The sequence below is a fragment of the Diorhabda carinulata genome, chromosome X (assembly GCF_026250575.1).
Source record: "Diorhabda carinulata isolate Delta chromosome X, icDioCari1.1, whole genome shotgun sequence".
NCBI lineage: Eukaryota > Metazoa > Arthropoda > Insecta > Coleoptera > Chrysomelidae > Diorhabda > Diorhabda carinulata.
Genome location: NC_079472.1, coordinates 48,639,474 through 48,662,066, shown reverse-complemented (window position 1 = coordinate 48,662,066; position 22,593 = coordinate 48,639,474). Strand labels below are relative to the sequence as shown.

The window sequence follows — 22,593 nt, the reverse complement described above, 5'->3', positions numbered from 1 at the left end:
AGGTCGTAGGGATTCCGAAAATCAGCAAGTGCTGCTACCAAGTTAGTTTTTAACTGTTCCCCTTGTAACCTCAATATCCTCTTCAAAAAGTTGATATTGTTATCATCGCTTGCTCTAAATATGTTCATGATTTTATTAAAACAAGGTCAAGAAATTGTTCATTCTGTAACACTACTTCCGTTACTGAGTATCATTTATTTATTTTGGAAAAATAAGTTTATGCAATGTTGAAACAAAGGGATTTAATATATACATAATTGTATATAACTGAACTGAGAATGCAACTTACGCGTGACTGCTACAGCACACAGTCCGGCGGTTTCGCCATTTATATTCTTGACGACCAGTTTATATGCTCCACTATCTGATGGTTTACATTTTTCTATATTAAGTTTAACAGTTCCATCCGATAATACTGTTATCTTGATATTGTCATCGGGCAAAATTGGCTCTCCATCTTTAAACCATTTCACCTAAGCAATAAACATTTTATAATAAACGGATTTTTCAAATATTTCATTTTTTATTTGTAAATGATCTTCTATGATTTGAGGATGCATTAAAATTAGAATTTAGAAACGATTCAAATAATTTATTTTAGAAAAACAATGAAAGTGAATGATGTACAACTATAGATAACCCCACATATACAAGAACGTTACTACTAAATTAATAGTGCTCCTTTGTCTATTTTGGTTACACCATAAACTCTTGAAGACAAATTAATGATAGAATCTAGTTTTAAATCTGTCCAAATATTCTGTATTGCATTTTTCAGTTCATTTATTGCGGCATATTGTTTAATATCAGCATTAATTAGACGAACCATAATGCCCATAAACTTTTCATCGGATTTATATCGAACATATAGGCCATTCCGATAGTTCGTTAGAATATCCATTTTCTACAATCTTTGTTAATCAAAGAGGTATCAAATATTCTTCGATGACGTCCAGATATTCTCTATTATTCATTTTCGTTGACGGATGCGCTAATTATAAGACTTTGTAAGGGCAGATATAAGGACCATCTAATTTGAATTGATTTTTATCAGAAAATAGTATCCATAAGAAGCTTTTAAAATAGTATGTTTAAAGAAAACAGTCAATTGCAGTTGTAGTTCATATCCTAGTGAGACACCTGCAACCTGGCAATTTTATGACGTATCGCTTTTACATACTTTTGATGAACGATTTTTGTTCAATATTCTTTTAATGGCCGACCTTGAAACATTTACACCACATTCTGCAGCTATATTTTTACAACTTTTTACTGCTTGCTGCATCATTAATTCTTTCAGTTCTTGGTGAAGTTTTCTTTTAGGGTCCACTTGTGCTGCTTGATTCATGCTGAACGAGATTACTTAAATAATTCACCACAACTTTTCATGATTTATCTATTATTTGATCGATTTTTCCTTGTGAAAAGCTGCAATTTTACCTTTGTCTAGCTCAGATAAACTATTACTACAAGTAATTTCTAAGCATGTCAATGCTTTCTAAAATAAAAGGTGTAAATCGCTTTTCCAAATCACTTTAAATAATAAAACATCATGGTAGAAAAAAATAAATTTGGAAAAATCAGGATGGGCTATAGTATACTCTTAAGTGTAGTATTGCAGTTTTTAACAATTAAAATTATGGTCGAAAATTTTATACATTATCATCTTATCATATTGTCTTTTATGTCTACTCACTTCTGGTTTTGGACTTCCATTAATTTTAGCTTTAAGCTCTAGTGGTTCTCCTTCATTAACATCCATATTTCTATCCAATTTTTTTCCAAATGATGGAGGAGTTTGAAGTAACGAGATTCTAGACGTAGTTTCTGCTTCTCCTACTACGTTAATAGCCATAGCTTTATACTGAAAATAAAAAAAAATGTTAATAATGAAGCGTTGTTGTTTGGTAAACTACGAAGCTTTAATTACTCACAATACCAGCTTCGGTTTCTTCAAAGTCTTGGATAATCAATTTGCTTGTGACCTGAGCTTCTGAGGTGGTTACTATTTTATGTTTTTCATCATCGGTAATAGGTTTTCCGTTGACAAACCAACGGATTTCTGGTTTAGGCAAACCGTCTGCTCTAACCATTAAAGTAACCTCCCCCATGTGTTCAACTTGATCGTCGACCAATCCAGTGATGAATTTAGGTCTTTCAGCTGGAAATTGAATCGTGTTAAATGTGACACAAAATTTGGTGTACAGAGCTTAAGATGTGATTGAATTATTTTGTTATTAACAGCTCAAGCTACATATGCGCTTTATATTAAATGAATATTACTTAGTGAACAATAAACTGAAATATCATGTCATATATTTGTGTCGACAGCGATAATGAGAGCTATCGGCATATGAAGAGGACATACAGAAGATTCTGATACATTATTTTATAGAAATATCAGGTATACCTATATAGAGAGAAAATATTGTAAAGTTTTTCGTATTTATTTACACTCTTCCTGTCCCTTACGTTCTTAATTTATTTACACACCATATAATACATTTTAATTTAATAATCTACTTATAAAATATCACTTAAATAATTTCTGCGTCTTCTTTTACTCAATCATTCTTCTCAATACGACTATTTATTTAAAACTAACTAACTGCACTACATAAACTTATTTATATACCACAAATAGAATTCTATAAAGTTCTAGAACAAAAAGAAACAAAAGAAATAAATAAATAGACTGTCCTAGAAATTATTTAGACGAAATACTGTAATAAACCTCCTTCTATAATAAAAAGTTTATCAAAGGCGCGTCCTCCATTTATAAAAAACAAATCAAACGCGCCGCGTGCATTCGCCGAATTTTAAAATTCTATTGTAGTTGGACAGGGCCGGCATAAGGACCCATTTCGCGAGCTTGTTCGTAACAATATCCAAAAAATGGTAACTTATAGAAAATAATTTTTAGTGTTTGCATATTGTTAAAAGCAAGTCCGCGATATGGGTACTGGAGCTTGTCCTATCCGGTTATAGTGCAATTATAAAATTTGGTGAGAGCGCGTGGCACGTTTGATATGGTCGAAATTCCTTTGATGTTTGTTATTTATATAAGTTTTTATCATAACAGGCAATTTGTTTACATTGTTTCTTTTGAAATAATTTCTACTTCTGTCTACTTATTATTTATAGATCGTTTGGATATATAAACAAGTTCGCTTAGCGCTGTTTAGTTAGTTTATAATAAATAGTCATAGTGAACAGAACGAAATAGAAAAGTAAGCGAAAAATTTAAATATATTATATAAATTAGTTAAGTGTTAGTGATAAGTTAATTATCATAAGTGTAGCTTGAAGTGTGTAAATAAATTAAGAGCTTAAAAGATAGTGTTTATAAATTCAACCACTATTTGAAAAAATTCAGTATAGTTACTTTTAGTTACTTTTAGAGGCAGTAACAAAGAAAAACCAGATATCTATTAAATGCTGAGATAATATAATAGAATAATTTCAATTGACATGTGATGTGATTGATGTATGCGAAGGGTTATTATTTATGGAAAAGAGCGGGAGCATGATTGAGTTGAGTAAGCAAAGTGTGAGGACTGCTTTCTGTATATAATTTTGAACATAGATAAGCCTGTAGATTTCGATTCTGATTATTGCCAAGAGATATTGGTCCATTAATCTTTTATTCATCACTTTTTAGTTATCATGAAAGAGACAGCATAAAAGCTATGGTACCATTTAACATATTTTCATTTATTATAATTGAAGATACTTATAGCTAGTCGATTAGAGAATATGAAAGAAAAGAAGATAAGAATTGTTGATGAAAAACTATTCAATACCCAATAATATTCCAGATAGAATACAGATAATGAATGTTTTTTGTTAAGACACAAATTATTAGTATACGAGAATTGCTACTTAAGTTTTGAGATAGACGAATAAAAACAAATACTTATAATTGGATATTGCTTTATTGTTTTTCAAAATGCGTTTGGACCAATTGTCGAAGCATTTTTTCCAATTCGATTGAGGTACCTCAAAAACATGCATCAACCACTTCTTCAGGTGTAGAAAAACATTAACCTCGCAATTTATTCTGTGGAAATAAGAAATCATTGGATGCTAAACAAGGACTGTATGGGAATGATACATCAATTCGATGTTTTGACTGTTAAAAAACGTTTTTATTTGAGCTGATGTATGAGAGATCACATTGTCGTCATGGAGAATAGTTTGTCCTCTGCGATTGGCTTCCATGATTTTTTCGAACATTTCTGGCAAACAAATGTTGATGTTCCATTCAGAATTGACCGTTCTACGTTGCTTTAATGGAGTGATAGCGATATGTCCAGTTATTCTGAAAGAACAAGCGACCCTTTGCTTCAAAGTTTTTCAAGTGCGAATAACTTTTATAGGATTTGGCTTATCTTGAAAGACCAATACAGTCGATTATTGTTTAGTTTCGGGTTTGTATGTGTAGATCCATATTTTTGACAGCCAAATGTTCATCGACTTCACGAAATCCATTCTATAGGGAAGTATGAGCATGATTGTATTTAGAAAATCAGCGAAACCGGTGGCTGGAGATGGTCATCACCAAAAGTCGAATCGAGTCGCACGAAAATGTTGAATTTTTTGACCAAGATGTATGTTTCAAGTATCTATAAACAACTCAAATATCACTCGTGTGACAACAAGTTCTGAGTACGTATACTATTAAAAAAGTCAAAGTTTATAATGTTAGATTTGACATATTCATATCAGTGTTGACACATCTCAAAACTTAAGTAGTAGCCCTCGTATTTGTACAATGAAATACAAGTAAGTTATGATTTGTTACAAGAGCAAGCTTTTTTTGATAATTTGATGCATATTTACATGCATCAACAATTCTGGTGTTGATAGTTTTGTCACTTGCTGCCTGAGACTTGTCCGAAAAGCATAAACAAAGCATAATAATTTTTATTATTCTTCTTTTATGCCTAGAACTTAGTTCAGAGATACTCATCCACGTTCACAAATCGATGAAAATTCGTCTCATTCAATTTAAACTACGTCAATAAGGATTGGAAAATGTTCATTCGAATGAGCTTTTGGTCCAATGTGAGCAAAGTCGTTCCAATACGTGGATAACGTACACATGCATAATTCTTCATTCTGTATATGGCAAATGCGTCTTTTTGATATGCGAATAGCCTCTTCTACCTCTCTAACCCTAATTCGAGAGTCGTTCAGTGAACTTTTCTGATGATATCTAGCTCGCAGTTTTTGGCCATCTCATAAGATCGTCGTCGTTTAAGCTGATATGGTCAAGTTTGAATTTAGCTGCCCATAATTATTCGGTCATAAATGATGTTGAAAATTCTCCTTAGACAAAGGTTCTCGTTAAGGTATTGAGCAGCCAAGTAACACGTTGAAATATATTGTTTTCATAAGATTCAACAGACCATAGACCTAACCCATTTAGACGTGCTAGCTCATTCCAAAAATAAATTCTCGGAATTAACAAAACTTTATCAGTGCTAAAGATTATGATGTGAGCTGGTTGGAATTTCACAATATGATTACTTCTGTCCAATATCGTATCTATACGTTTTACACTTAGCTACAAGAAAATATTCCATCAACAACATAATTTTGAAAGATTGTAATTTTAGTATGTTCGGAGGTGTATTTGTACCACTATTACAATTTTTTCAATATTTGATTTTGGAAATTTTTTCTGTTATCTATGTTTGCATACTCAACTCATTTGGCGCCTGCAATAAAATATAGCATTTCGCTAAACATTTAAATATTTTAGAAAAGCTGCGGCGTAATTTTTTTAACTTACTAGTTGGTTCTGCTTCTTCTGTAAAATAATATAATTAGACATAATCAATATTCTATGGGAATTGATATTATTATGTGTGATTATGTGTTTTAATCAAAAATTCTTCCTAATCATAATGCAAATATAATATATGAATGTTTAATTCTATTATCCCGTCAATCAGAAATTATAGTGGATCAAACTGTAATTTCTGAGATACAATTTACTAAAATTTAATCTTCTTAGGCAGGGAAACATATTAAATTTTTCTATTTTTTATTTTTATAATGTATAACCTGCTTGACCTATTCACATATTTTTGTTTTGTGATTTGCATTAGGTAACTTCTCAATAGTAATACCACGAGTGATTGTCTTTTGACGATGAGTACTTACATCGATTTATTTCATAACGAAAGTGGGTTGCTTGGAAACGCCATTTAGTTGAGGTAATGAATAAAGGAAATAAGTATGAGGTGAATTTAATTATGCTATATCATGAATAAATTCAGGAATTTAACCCAAATCAAATAAAAAGTAATTAGTCACAATTATTTTTTGCCACGTATAAAAATAAAAAATAAAGTTAATGAATACAAACAATAATACCTTAATCTCGGTTATAATCTTATATATTAAAAAAATTGATGATTTCTATTCCGAGTCCGTTCAGGCGTTCTACCCAACCGATTTGCTTAATTTTTTTTTTTTTTCATTGAAAGGTACTGATGCACAGATCAGCCATCAACCACCGGATTTCATCTAATTTTCACCATTCTCAAGTTATACTCAAATGCGATTTCCCCCTGTACATTACTTATGGGAGTTTTTCACATACACACGTTCTATCCTCAATATCTCAGGTTCTATTCAAGATAGAGACTTCGTTTTCATTTAAAAACACTCGCTGAAACACCTTCTTTCTTCTGAGTTTTTGAACAATTAAATCGGTTGAGTTGGAGAGGAGCTAGACGCGGACATTCAATGTGGAGTTATGGATTTTTGTAGGTTTTTGGCAATTTTCTACATTCAAAGATCTATATCTCAGGTTCTATTATAGCTACAGAGTTCGTTCTTTTCTATTATAATGATTTCTGATACTTATTTAATGGATTCGATGCGAGCGAAGCCGCTGGTAAAAGCTACTTATTATAAATTTTGAAATTGAATTTTGAATAGTACGTCGTTTTTATTGCTTGATGGACTTGAGAACATGAAAAAATTGTGGATGATTATGAAGTTGATATCCGACCCTAAGATGTAAGTGCGGCTTCATTGAGCTTGAATTTCCATGTCCAATAATTTTCGTGACTTGTTTACTAAGTTTTACAGACTCCACTATCAAAATCTTCTCAGTGCATAATTAGAAGACAGCTGGTGCTTTCATGATAATAATAGTTCTGTATTGTTTGTAGCTTGGTTCAAATAAAGTTTTTCCTATCGTTGTCTTATATCAGTCGATCAATCAAATTGAAAGATGAATTGAAACTCTGGTCTTTGGATTTTATCAATTTTAAATTTTTTGTACAGCGAAATGTCGTCGAGAACTGAGAGTGTGAGAGTTTAATGCTTTATATCTGGATCGATTTGGTAGAAGCGTTTTGAGTACATGTCTCTGTTTTCCAAAAACGACTTAGACTAAGTTATTTGAGTATATATATTTATTTATTTTTAAGTTTCAGTAACGTACTTATTTTCGAAGTAAATCTCTTTATTATCAACTAGTACTGAGGGAAGATCTAATAGGTTTCGAAATACTTACTGATTGTTTTGATTCTTGCTTCTGAGCTAGCTTCTCCTAATTCATTCTTTGCAGTTACTTTATAATAACCTTCATCACCCAACATAACTTTATGGAATATCAGTTTGTACGTTTTGTTCGCTCTATCTTCGACTATTTTGATTAGGTCGCTGGTTTCTACTACAACATTATCTTTGGTCCAAACAACTTGAGGTTCTGGATTAGCAAGAATAACAACCGTGAATTCAGTTGCTTCACCAGGAACAACTTTTACATCTTGGGGACCTTCTATCTCTGGACGCATTACTATGCTTAGATAAGCACTGCTTTCAGCTTCTCCCCATTTGTTTTTGGCTTTTATAGTGTATTTTCCAGTTGCTGTAGTATCACCTACAATATATATATATATATATATGCCTTTACATATTTGAAAAACAGGAATATCGACTGGTTAATAATGGGGGGTTCATCTCGAACAGTTTTAATATAGGTTGTGTTGGAAAATGAATATTAAGCAAACCTTGGTTAGATAAAAGTATGGTGTAAAAAGCCAAATAAAAATGATTCCATTATACCTAATTTGACAAGTATAATTTATAACTTTATATTTTAATATGAAAATGTGATCATTACAGATAGTTATAGTAATTCTATTCTTAAACGAAGAAACAAGAAATACGGCAAGATTAACAAAAAACAAGGACGTATTACAAATACAATTTTTTAGATTATAGCCTGACTATATTTAACTACTCTTCGTGTGTATCAAGCGAGATATCACCTAAATGCACTCTATACTAAATTTATCCAGCAAACAGAGCGACTCAAACAACAATCGATGCGTGATCGAAGCATGATCATCACGCGTCTTTGCAATAATTGTTTTTGGTACATCGTTACAGGGTCGGAAGGGTAAGTTACGTTTTAACGGTTTGTGCTGATATATTTTTAGTGTAAATGTACGGTGTTTCAAGGTTTCACATTTTTTAAATGTCAGACACTAGCTGAATAAACTGCGGATTTATATTGTCACAGTGCACCTTAAAAAATACCAAAAAAACTGTATTTCAATATTAATGAAAATCATGTAATTTTGAACATTTATAAAAATGAAATTGAAGCAAATTCTTTCTTGTCGGTCGACGAACTCGTGAGAAAAGTAGGAAACATTGCTGGAGTAGATTCTTCAAACGTTTATGCAGCAATGAGAGAATATAATCCACAAGTTGTTGAAAAAATTAAGTTTTAAATTTAAAAAAGAAAAAGATTGATAGTATGCCACATAGGGAGCGAAACCGACTCCGACGTCTTGTGAGCTTTGAAGTCGTTGACAACGGGTGACTATCATGAGGGGATGGACAAAAAATCGTTTGAGAAATGGTTTTGTAACGTAACCCCAAACCTAGAAGAGAATTCTATGAATATACATTCTATGAGTATATAACCTGTATACCAACTGCACACTATACATACAACCTGTAAAAGTTTTTTTGTTAAAAAAAATACGGAAGCAAAAATATAAATTGATGTCTATAAGCATTTAATTATTAACGAATTTATTTCATTTAGCTGTAATCAAAATAAATTTTTGACATTGAACATGTTTCGACTGACTTCAATACTGTATCGTCTACTTTAAATGGTTGCAAAAATCCAATTTCCTTAAATTAATTTAGAAAGTTGATACTAATAGAAACAAAAGTCTAAAAATATACATATTGTCTATTAGAAAAATTTGGAGTCGAAGCTGGCACTAGAATGAAGTTGAAGCTAGAACTCACGATAATGAATCATATTTTCCATACCGTATAGTTTCCATAGGTACTAAGAAGATTTTTTTATGACTTCACATGCGAATGAATAGACTTAAACTTACAAAGAATAGGGATTATTTATGAAAATGAAAATAGGATTGAGTACAAAGGTACACCGATAATTGTCACCAGGAAATGAACCAGTTTTGGTATCTTGTTTTTTGAGATTTTTAAATAATGAGATCATTTTCGAGTAAATTAAATTTAAAGTGAAATTTCATATGTATTCACAAGTAAAATGCGGTGTTGTTTATACTTACATGCAGGTATTCTTATAGAATATGTACATTCTTTCAAACCATCTTCGATTTCAGTATCTTCGGTTTCTAGAACAATTTTGAGCTTTTCAAATTCTTCATCGGAGATTTCTTTGCCGTTTTTGCACCTACAAATTTTTTAATATTATATATTGGTGTGCAGGTGTACTTTTAATGAAATTTCCATTAATTTCAACCCTCTTTACATTCGTGTAAAATTTTTTTTCCATAGAGACAATATTGGAGATAATTAGAATTATGCGCATATCTGACACCACTAGTAAGAGATAACTCATTAATTTTTGGAATTGGAATATCGCTTCGTTTTGATTTATAGACAGGTTTCTCTATTTCTCTGATAGATATTTGAATTTCAAGTCATCCTATGTCACAAAAAATATCATATTTCAATTAATCAATATTTATATTTCTCTAATTTCCTAGATCTTTTGATATGTTTCTTTCTAAATCGTCTTGGTTTCAGGTCTCTTCTCTTCTGATTTAAAATTAGTTGTTTTAAATTTGTTGAAGACGGATAAAAATTTGATGTTTCGACCTGTTGCGGTCTTTATTACGATATGAGTTGTCACTGACAATTTGCGTATTTATATTAGAAATCTCCTTTAACATAAAATTAATTTTTTCTTACTTTTTACATCTCAAAAATATATAGTAGCATTAGTCAAATTATTCGTAGTTTACTTAACTCTTTAGTTTTTTTTATCGTTGAAATCTTTCTCTTCCCTATGAATGTGAACTATTACTATAACTTCTCTTTTTCGTAAATTTGCATGCATTAATATATCAAAAGGTTTAAGAAATAAGAATTTAAAGGTATATATAAAATCTAAACTAAGGGAATTGTTTATTGTTATACATATACATAGAATTCTAGGTAATTACGAACAAAACGTGTTGTAAATACACATGAAATTCATACTAACCAAGATACATCTGGTACAGGATCTCCAATAATCACAGCTTTGAATGAAGCAGTAGTTCTCTTCACTATCGATTGATCTTTCAAACCTTCTTTTATCTTTGGTCGTCTCAAATCTTTTTCGGCTGTGTTAGAACAAGATAAATATCAATAACATAATGAAGTAAATGTGTAAAATATAATGTGAATCATTTAGATTGAAAATATACGTGTTATTTAACGATTTTTGAAATTTTTTCAATGTCTAATAATAAAACACCTACAAAAATTTCTAATGTTATTTCAACATAAATCATTTGAATTAAATATATAAATATAAAATTATCATATATCTGATCCTTTATTATTTATGTCTATAAATATAAAATGTTTACTTACGAGTTACATCAAGAATTGCTTGCTGTACAGTTTTTCCTACAGGATTACTTAAAATACACTGGTACACACCGGCATCTTTCAAATCCAACTTATTAATTTCCAGTTTGAATTCTTCACCGTTTTGACTAATTTTCATCCTCAAATTACCTTCAGGTTTAAGCTCCTTGCCATCTAATGTCCATGTAGCTATTGGTGGTGGATTTGCAAATCCTTTGACGATATAAGTCACGTCAAGAGATTCAGGACGGGATCCATCTTTCATATTTGTTCCAAGAATCATTGGCTCCGCTATGGAAAATTAAGAAGCATTAGACATAAAATAAAAGTTGTTTAGAAGATATTTGTACTAATTTTATTCATCTATGAGGAATGTTAATCAGATGTGGGGAAGAGAAATAGAAATAATTGGTATATGAAAAGCGAAGAAATATCATAAGGCATAATGGATAAAGAGAAAGTTACAAAAAGGTTATGTTGAGGTATACGAGGAAATTGAAGATAATTATGGATTGAGTATTTGTGAAAGTAGAATTAAAGTGACAGTAAGATGTCCAAATTAATATGCTTAAGTTTGCTTCATACCGAAAGGGTGGATCAGGAAAGCTCTAGAAGCCATTGTAAGTATGTATGTATGATGGGGTAACGATCCACTGAGACCTCAAAAATCTATTGTGTCTTTACAAGCGACAATTTCCTATTAAAAGCTCTGTTAGTGTAGATTTCCTCTGGTTAATGGATTATTCTAATCTCTTTTGGTGGCATTTTTCCAGTCATGTATTCGTTTGTTTACTATGTTGACCTCCTTTTCGTTTTTATTATTCTTAATTTATTGCAATTTGTATTGGTGGATTCCACAAAAGTTTGATCACCAGAAGGATATTAGGATCTTTGTTTCTAATAGTTTATCAGCTGGTTCATTTCCTCCTATTTCATTATGTTTTGGTAGCTATGTCATCTCTTTCTAATTCGAAAGTATTCATTAACTATTTTGGAACTGATTACCGAGATCAGAGCTTTAAAGTCTGCTTGGTTATACGAAATAATCATTATTTTGACTTTTATATTCCCTACTGATATTGAATTAGGACATCTTCCAATTGCGTAACTTTACGCTTAGAATTTGCTTGAGATTTTTCAAAATTTCACATTGTTATGTTCCATTTACTCCTATCGTAGTTATTTGTTTCCAAACCGTCTGCGAACTATTTGATTTTATTTATTCCATCATGTGACATGTCTAGGTTTCCTATTCAATTAATAACTAAGGGGGAGTTTTTTTGTCGTTGTTCAACGTATATACAATTTGATTGGTGACCTTCACTTAAAAAATGTATATGCTCCAACAGATTTCTCTTTCACCAATATTTTTTGCAGATTATGATTACGAGAATAAGTCTGAAGAGAACATAAATGTGTTTAGCGCGGAAGACTATATTCTAATTTGAATCTTTGTAATAAGTATAATTGGGAACAAATTATTTTTATTATTTAATTTCCAGTTGGTTCTATTAATCCATTGTATATACGGTAAGTTTAAGTTAAATCTAAATAACAATATTTCGTGGTAGATATCAAATCAAAATTTGAAAGCTTGAGAGAAAATATTGTCAAATAGATTTTCAAAAAATGGCTTAGTATCAATGCTTATAAGTAGAGAGTTGTAGAAGAATTGGAGGCACATCAAACGTTGATTGCAATGAATATTGGGAATTTTATATTGACAAACCTTTTTATATAAAAAATCTCATGACCTACAAATAAAACCTTTAATATGCTTTATTTGCAATTTTAGTTGAATAATTTTTATATCTCGTATGAGATAATTCATAACTTACCTCTCATATTAGCTGTAATTAGACGCAGTAGTGGATTATAATCAAGCCAAACTAAATAATTGAGATTAGTCACACATGCAACTATTTCTGATTAGACACAAAAAAAGTTTCCAATAATTGAAGCGTTTTAATTGATTCCTCATTTTATTATAATGTAATATTAGTGGTATGTTACACTGATATGTCCGGGTTCCTAACGGCACTTACAGTTGAATTTCCATATATTTTTGATAAATACATCGTTTTAAAGGTATAATCAAGTTGAATAGCTTTATATTTATCAGAATATCTTTCGAAAAAGACTCTCTTGAAAGCTTATGATTATAGTAACAGGAATATCAATAAACTAAATCCAAAGAAATACCAAGAAAATGTAAATCAATCCAATGATACATTCACTATGTCAAAGAAAAACCTCATACGATTAGAAACGAGAAATATTCAAGATTATAAGTATAAATAAAAAAAGAAGAAATAGTTGAACTATTAACTTCACTTTCACAAAAGAAAGATTTGACATTACAGGAAGAATTACAATTACTAATCCAGTAAGAAATCACGTAGCATACACACTAAAAAAGAAACAGATTTTTATTAGTATTAGTTTTAAAAAAGGAAGTGACGGAGCTCTAGTTTGTTGATAATAAATCCGACAATCTGGAAAAATTACATCAATTACAATTTTTAGAGGGTATACAAGAAAGAAGCAAGGTTCAATTGAATTCGTTTTCGGTGTAAACGTCCCTTGAATCAAGTCCAGTAGTGGAGTAGACGTTGATATTAATGAATAAATCAAGAGTGTGCATGGCTGGCACTTAGTCCAGTCAATAGAGGCTCAAAAAAGGGGGTTCACCGTACATCAACTACGGGATCTTTTTTTATTTTTTGATGTTGCTTGGGACCATTAGTTAGTAACTAATCCAGGTTTCCGTCATCCCCCCCTCCTAGCTTTGCGCGCCATCGTGAAAAAACAGTCAGAAATCGGCACTTTTTTCAGTTTTTGGCCTCTAGCTTATTCCCAGTTCATTTTTTCAAAAATATGTCTATATAAGAAAATGTAGATTACTAAATTTCCAACAAATTTCATTTGAAAGTTTTTTTTGTAGGCCCAAGCGTATTCGAGCTATGAGAAGGCGAAAAAGGTCGAAAATTGGACATTTGGCAAAAGACCGACAGAAGAGTCCCCCCCGGTTGCTTTAACAACCCTCCCTTCTTTTTAAAAGTTTTTATTTTAGTGCTTATTGTGTTCATTATTTAATATGTAAATAATTAATATCTAAAACGCATTGTATTGTAATTTATATTTTGTAAATATACACTAACTTATTTGAATGAATGTGTAACGAATTTGTTTTCTTCCATCTATTCATATTTATACAAAAAATGGTTCAAATATTATTTAGATGCACTGCTGTGCTCAAAAAATGGTTGTAATATAATGAAAACGTAAAACTTTCATCAACCCGACGCCCTACGGCTGAATCACGAAAAACGCATTTCTTCTAGTTTCCTTAAATTTACCCCCACTCCTACCCATTGCTCGTCAAATTAAATTCTCTACAAATTTAATTCTATAAACGTTTTTCTGAGATAAAGTCTTCCCCCTGCGATGGTAAGTGGAGCGAAAGTGAAAATTTTACCGAATGTCCAATTTTCGATCTTTTTCGCCTTCTCATAGCTCGAATACGCTTGTGCCTACAAAAAAAAAACTTTCAAATGAAATTTGTTGGAAATTTAGTAATCTACATTTTCTTGTATAGACATATCTTCAAAAAAATGAACTGGGAATGAGCTAGAGGCTGAAAACTGAAGAAAGTGCCGATTTATGACTGTTTTTTCAAGATGGCGGGCAAAGCAAAGAGGGGGGGATGACGGAAACTTGGATTAATTACTATCTAATGGTCCCAAGCAACATCAAAAAATAAAAAACGATCCCGTATTTTATGTAAGGTAAAGTTCGTTTATTGACTGGACTAACTACTGACACCTCCACTTGCGAAGACTCGTGTCGAGAGCGTCTAGAAAGCGCCTCGTGAAAGTTTGGGGTGGATTTAACGCAGTTGGGCTAATTTTTCTGCAATAATAGTGGACCAATGGGCAGGCGCATTGTGGTTATGGAATGAAGCTTTTTTCTTCAACAAAAGCATTAAATTGTGTTAGCAAATTACCATAATTGTGATCAGTTATCTTTTCCCTCTTTTTTTAAAAATAAATGAGATTACACCTCTGGTTTTAAAAAAAAAACCACGGCCATAACCTTGTTGGCCGAAAAAAAAACGGTTTCTGTGTTTGTAAGCACGTTCCTTGGATGAATTCCATTGTTTCGACTGTCATTTTGGAGAAAACTGATTTATCTACTGGAAATTAATTTTTGATCAACGGACCACCTTTGCAGATAGTGTTTTCATATGCAATTTTCTATGCACTCCCATTTGGTGATATTTACTTCATTAGCTGCCTCACGTACTTTTATTCAACGATCGTTAAGTATTTGTTCATACGTTCGCTTTTGAAAAGAGATAACCACTTATAAACTATTACATGTGATAGATTACTTTTAAGATAATGAGTAAAAAATGTTTATTCCACATTCTTCTTCTTTATATGAGTATTGAAATTAATTTATCTGTAGGATCTAAGTAAAATATTGTCTCTCAACCTCTGGAAAGCTACGTTTGAGTCAAATCGCACTCTAATTGTTCGAATTAACACAATTCACCAGGACTTTCGTGAACTAGAAATCAAAAAGTTCATCGAAGTTTAAAACCAGCGTTAGATTTGAAATAGGCATTATAAACTCTCCTCCATATACCGTCAGTGAGCTATTTTATATGGTGCTTCCTCATCAATATAGAATGAATTATGTTTTTATTTTTCTCATAGCTTTTCTTTTCTTTAGTTACTCATATAAGTTTGAGGGAACCCGTTAGAACAAAAAACAATGTTTTGATCAACAACAAAGGCCCATTATAGTCCACATTTGAATTTTACGATTCAGTAATTCTCGCAAATCTGTTCGAATACAATTACTCATACATGTTGGGAAAACAGATTTTCTATGCCTCTTCATAATATTCGGCGATGAAATTTGCGTTATTATTATGCGAAAGACTTAGTCACTACTCAACTTAGAGCCGGTATTATTTACCTATACCAGATACAAAGTATCAAAAGGATTAGGCTCGGTTCACATATTGAACTTGCGCACTGTGTGGCAAGTATTCAGTATTACAGCCTTCTGGATGTCGGCGAAGGTGTTTTTTGGTAATCCCAGTTTGGCAATGCTATCGTGCAGGGTCCTAGGGACTATTTCCAAATTTTCTCTGTGCCACATCTGTTTCATCTCAATTGCGAGATCCGCGTATTTGGTCAGTTTCTCCTGGTTATTATTATTATTATTATTATTATTATTATTATTATTATTATTATTAATTATTATTATTATTATTATTATTATTATTATTATTAATTATTATTATTATTATCATACACATGCACAAAACAGTGCTATACATGTTTATCTCAATTCGATATAAATAAAGCTGTGAGATAGTTAGTAGTTCTAGCATTTTTATATATCTTGAACCAATTTTAAAGACAATAGTTTTATGGAATTAATAAGATATTAGAATTAATGTTAATGAAAAACAGTGTAATATACGTATCCTTGTAAGTTCTACCTTTATCAGCATCAGGGGAAATGTTATGGACTAAACTTGTTTGACTTTTATCTTTTCTATGCGAATCTTCGGTTTCCTCATCTATATATTCGTGATATTTCTGACTTTCTTGCCTTTCAAATTTAATTTCTTGAGGTTTTTTCAAGGATTCCTCATTTTTATCGACAAGCTTAGCTTCTTGTAACACAGATTCCCGTCCTCTTTTAGGTTCGATTCTATTCGTATCAACGTTAGTTTCTGTAGGCGTTTGAAGTTCTGTTGTTTCGTTTTCAATGAGATCAAGGTTTTCTTTGGTAGCCGAAATGCCTCTTTTTAGTTTTTTGTTATCATCACTTTGTGATAATTTTCTTGATTTAGGCTCTAGCCCTTCGTCTTTTTCTTTCATCAGGATATCCTTTTCTATCGCGGCTACACCTTTTTTTGATTTGTGTTCAAATGTCTTTTCTTCTACAGGTGTAGGTTCCGATTTCATTTCTTCGATTTCTTGTATTTGAACAGAAAGACCACGTTTAGGTTTTGTTTTTGTCAAGATTTCTTCTTTGATTTCTTCTGGTTTATGTTCGTCTTCAACTTTTACAGCTCCCTCAATTATTGCAGAATTAGATTTATTGTACGGTACGGGTGATGCCGGCTCTTCTACAATAGGTTCCGGCGATTTAATATCGCTTTCTTTGATCGTTATTTCGGCTTTTTCTCCTTCAGAACCTATTTTGTGGAATGGTTTCATTATAGACAATTATTGTTTATATTAACATAAATTTATTTAGTGACATTGTTTTAAATCAACAAGTAGGCAATGTTTTGTAACTGCTTTAGATTGAGAAGTACTCATTCAAAACATGCATACAAAATATATCTACTAGAAAAAGGCTAGTTTCAAAACGACAAAAACAAAAAAGAATTTCATAGCAAATATAAAAAATAAACTTACTTTTTTATCAGTAACGTGAGAATTCAAAAAATTGTATGCATAGACGAAAAAGTTTCATAAAATAGATTTTTAAACTGTTAATTGTATTTGTAGCAACCTACTTTCACTGCAATATTTATATTGATCAGCGATAACATCGTACTAAATAGTTCATTTTGATAATTACACTCATAATATGATTAACAGTTCTTTGAAAAAAAAATTTCTTGATCTACACTATAAGTACAAAAGTCCATAATGGTTTCTTCTATTTTTCCAAGAATTTTAGTGAAGTAAGCAGAAAAAAAGGAGACTATTCTCTTCAGGACATTCAACATATGCAATATCGGGAGTATAAGAAATAGGAAATTAATATGATCACCATGGACCATTATTTAGAAAATAATTTAGGACACAGAAGCGTACAAATGTAGGGGGGAGTTAGGTTTCTACTTTTATAAAATTTTAAATGAAATTGCTATCAAAAAGGAGAAAATTTTGTCCAAATAACCAAAAATATTATAATGAGGCAATATTTTCCACAGAATAGACTCACATTTTTTAGGATTTTGCCTTATCATTTCTACTACTACTATTACTATTCAAATCTGAGGTCAAGGACTTTTAGAATTTCCTCTTACTTGAGTACTCAATAGGCACCAGTAAATGGTTTTTATTACATTACGTTATAGTACACTATTTCGTAATTTGATAAGAAAATGGAAAAAATGAGTGTTCTTATTAAAAATTATGTTTTTTAGATGAAAAATCATCTCTCAAAACAAAGGTAAGCTTACTAAATACTGAAGGAGCCATGCATCATCAGCTTAAATGGTCGAAATATGATTTTCTGAATGTTGTTGGGGTAATACGCACAAGTAAAATGCCGAACTTACCAGACGTCCCGTTAAGGTCTTTAGACTCTAAAGAAGAGATTAAAAGTGTGAAAGATTGTTTGAACTATACGTATTTCATATGACTCAATTGACAACGAAATCATGTGACAACTTCATAGAAATGATAGGTGTGGTAGAACCGTAATATGGATCAGTTTTTTCATTGAGCGTAATGTACTTCCGTCATAATGTACCAGAAATGAAACGGGGTGTTTTTCGTAGTGAATCGAAAACAAAAGATCAAGTTGGATCTGTCAACCAATAAAGTCCGACAGATTTTTGTGATGTGCGCGTTATAATCCACACTTGGATGAAACAATCAGTAACGCATGTTATGTCAGTTTAGTGGGTAGATTTAATGATGTTTGAGAAAAGAATAACCTCATTTCTTTAGTGATTTTGCATCAGGACTACATAAGCGAGCACACATGTGTAATTCTCTAGGCAAAAAGCCATGAATCAGGCTACCAATTTCTCTCTTAGCCACCAAATTCTCCGAGTGATAATGTAGAAATACCTATTTTAATGACTTTAACTAATCTAATTTTGTGGAAGGGATAAAAAATCTAAGAAACATTGAATAAAGTGTAAAAAGCTCAAAGGAAGCTACATTGTGAAATTTTTTGTTTTTTCATTCAAAAGTTCCCGTTTCATTCCGAACTAGCTGAAATCTCTGGAACCGTTGGTAAATATGTAAACAGTGTTTCATCAAAAGTTACGGACCTATTGACTCGTCCTTGCATTATTGAATAAAGAAGCAGCTGATAGAACTGTCATTTTAATATTTTTTTCCCAACTTAATATTAAGAACAATTTAATTGACATCAGAGGAATGTTTTTACTGAAAGTGAGATATTTTTCAACAGTTTAGTAATGATTCACCTTTTCATTTATAAGTCTATGAATGCTTTTCAGATTATTTCTGAAGCACAATTTGTTGTGTTTCATATTTTGAACTAAATATTATCAATGCACAATAAAATACACTGTATTAAAATGAACTTAAGCATTCACTTGACTGTGATCTGAACTTTTGCCCAAACTTAACTGATCGTATTCAAAAAGAAATAATTTGTCGTACATTCAATTACCATACCTTTCGGCTTTTGAGGTTCATCGTCCACATCTTTAATATCTGGTTGTTGAAACTCTTCTAATTCTTGTTCAACTTTTTCTTCTATATCAGCCTCTTTCCCAGCCTGAGGTATATCCTCAAGGATTTCGACTTTCGGTATTTCTTCGGTTTCTTCGATAGCATCAGTATGAGTTATTTCTGTAATTGGTTAGAGGGATGACAATGGTTAAACATATAATGGTATTACAGGCATGAATAAATAAAAAAAGGGTCTGAATAGGTGAATCTTAGCTCATTCTTAAACATATAAAAGCCAATTGTATATAAATTTATTTACTACTAATATGTGGTACATGTTACAGGGCTTTTTATATTTTTATTGAACCACCGAGTATCGAAATAAACATTCAAAATATTCATCACTACGATTACAGATTATTTAACATTCTCTTCGCTAGTTTGCGTGATGTTGGATGACGAAAGAGTCGAGAAGAGTTATATAAGAGATGTGAGGTGGTTAAGGCATACCGTTTTATGACAAAACTTTTACAAAATGAATTATGAAATATCCAGAGCCCAGTGAATATGAACCTCATATCAAAAATAGATGCTTGTAGTTGTTTCAGATCCATAAAACGACCAAAATTATTTCCATTTGCGGTTTAAGCTCTGCTGCCTTTGTTACGGGTCTTGAAATACTTCTTAGATATACTCATGTCTAGTAATTATAGCTTCCGAGGAGATCCTTGATTCAATTTGTTTTAATATTACAATTAACACAATACACCTTCAAAAAGACAGTTTTTGTTCCTTTTTCGTTCATATTTATAAAGTAATGTAACGTTCTATCAAACAAAAGTATTGTACCGTTACTCCAAGATAACATAAATAACACTCTTTATATAGTTAGTATTATTTTTACCTAAGTTACAGTCGTTTGAGATTGAATAAATTGTTAAAAAGTAGTAGATTTTATCCCGTGGTGCAATTATTTTGTATTGTTTTTTGTTTTATATTGTTAAGAGGACCTCATAGATACTTTTTAAAGTTGCTTCAGTGAAATTAATACAGCAGAAACTGAGTTACTTTTGAACCAATTCACAAAATTTAGAATACTCAGTTTTCTTTAATTCAAGTTTATTAAACATGAGTGAGCTCGTAACGTGAAAATCCAGTGGTAACTGAAAGGTGCAACGACAAATTTGCAGTTTTAGGCTGGATTAATTCTTTTTCTTTAGATGAAAAGTCAGGATCCGGCTAATTTTTCACCAATTTGCAATAAACTTGCTTTACAAACTTTATTTACCGCTTATAAAGCACATCACTGCATAGCCGGAAAAAAAACAACAAAGGCACGTTTCTGGAAACTGGAAATAGTACGGTCTAAAATGCAACAAATAACTTCAGAAATTTACGACAAAAGCATTGACTTACCCCATGGCGGCTATTTTTAAATGAGCAACAGCTAATTTTGAGATTTCGTTAGATTGCTACATTTTTTTCGAACAGGAAACAAAAATGATTCTTATAGTGAGAGGTAATCAACTAATAAGTATCCAAATCGTAACTAAATTATCAACATTACAGACTGGATGATTGTGAAACTTTTTGGAGGAGTGAGTTAAATAAAAATTTCGTACGTTGTAGAAAATCCTTATACATCAATTGCATTAGAAGATCCGTCTGTATCATTATTAAAACAAATCAGTTTTATTCTTATGAATCAGTGCTATTATTAGAGTCATTAATGTGTTTGTATGCAACTTCTTTATTTTCTATCCTTACACGGTATTCTATCTGAAAATTCTTTTTATTTCTTATTATTTTTATAATTAATTACTGCTACAGTCTCCGGCTAGCCGGTGCATTTTTCCTCCGGATGCGCAATGACTGGACTTGTAATTGTGGAATCTTAAATCTTTAAATAAAGAATCCCAATACCTAGCAGATTTTATTTGAATCACTACCTTTGAGTAACTCTTCCTAATTTCCAGTATGAATTTTATAATCAAATAGCAAACAAGAACATTTTTGTTACTATTTGCTTTTGGAAACTGTACTTCCAACGTGATTTTTGCTGGAATTAGTGGTGTTTGTGTTCCAATGTTTCCAAAACAATTGTACTTCTTGATGAAGAATTTAATTTTGTTTCTCTCGATTTTTTGGTAAATCTAGTTAGTCTGATTAGGGTAATGTGACACAGTCACACAAGAACCCTTCATTGGTATCAGCTACATAATAAAGAAAGTATTAGAAGAGGAGTTAGAAAGAAATCAGGTAATGGAAAAATCCACAAGGGTTTAGAGAGACACAGATACGTAGATAATCGTAGAAGATATATTGATTGTATTAACCCAAAAAAAGAACAAATTACGAATACTAACAGGAGTTTTATCGGGTCATTGCCGCCTTAATGAGTACCTAAGACGCTACGTTTAGTAAATAGTGCAACAAGTAGATTCTGCTACGTAGAGGACGCACCTTATTTCGACGTTGAGATATTACATCGGGGGCATATGAAATAGTAGATGAAGATATTTGACAGCTAGAATCATGCAATATCCTGAGCTTTTTCTATTATTTTTAATAAGCCGTGTTATATCAGGTTCAACGGGAATTTGCTGATTAGTGTTTGAAAACGTTTAGAAACGATGAAGTGGGCGAATCACTGGCAATATGTAGTATAGATACAAGGAGACCGAAAGAACGACATCAATTTAGGAGACAGATACTTCGCCGGTAGGGCGCGCTACTTTTCAAGATGTACTCGTTTAAATACTTATGGGGGAAGTCTTGTTACTATTGATAGCTGGAATTGAATAAAAGTTTAAGGAAAAAATTAAGGACACCTCAGACGTTTTCAACTTACTAATATCGAGGAGTTTAAGAAATAATTTGCAAAGTTAAAAACATCTGATAGTAATACATCATAATACAAAAATAGGTTGGCATCAAAACATTTTGTTAAAAAAAATAGATTTATGAGAACAAAAATTTCAAGTAATTGAGTTTGTGGGCAATTCTTTTTAATCTTTTCATGTAAAACTATTAAGAATTGTCTCTATGAAAATTTACTAGTAAAAATATGTTAAAAAATTGTCAAATATCTATTTATTTACGCATTTGTATCAAATTTTTACAAGGTATGTACCTGTGCTCCTTCACTTATTTTTATACGTTTCATCTCATTATACCAATATACCAATACAACTTGGCAACATCTATGCAAATGAAATATAAAGTTTCAATAACATTTATAATATAGTACGCGAGACATAATGATTAATATAAT

At 31.3% G+C, this 22,593-nt stretch overlaps 1 protein-coding gene across 18 annotated transcripts in view; it reads right to left on the bottom strand.

Annotated features, from left to right (window-relative positions):
- Positions 1-22,593, bottom strand: part of LOC130900496 (obscurin) — a 137,701-nt gene that overhangs the window by 27,322 nt on the left and 87,786 nt on the right. For 9 of the 18 annotated variants that reach the window (XM_057811150.1, XM_057811151.1, XM_057811163.1 and 6 more), the window contains 10 exons: positions 19,323-19,499; positions 16,421-17,125; positions 10,906-11,193; positions 10,532-10,652; positions 9,591-9,715; positions 7,538-7,906; positions 5,798-5,815; positions 1,935-2,161; positions 1,697-1,864; positions 290-473 (listed from right to left, as the gene is read on the bottom strand). In XM_057811150.1, the coding sequence (XP_057667133.1) occupies positions 290-473; positions 1,697-1,864; positions 1,935-2,161; positions 5,798-5,815; positions 7,538-7,906; positions 9,591-9,715; positions 10,532-10,652; positions 10,906-11,193; positions 16,421-17,125; positions 19,323-19,499 (2,382 nt within the window). The remainder of the gene's footprint in view (positions 1-289; positions 474-1,696; positions 1,865-1,934; positions 2,162-5,797; positions 5,816-7,537; positions 7,907-9,590; positions 9,716-10,531; positions 10,653-10,905; positions 11,194-16,420; positions 17,126-19,322; positions 19,500-22,593) is intronic. The other 9 variants (XM_057811167.1, XM_057811159.1, XM_057811170.1 and 6 more) reach the window with 4 other exon arrangements.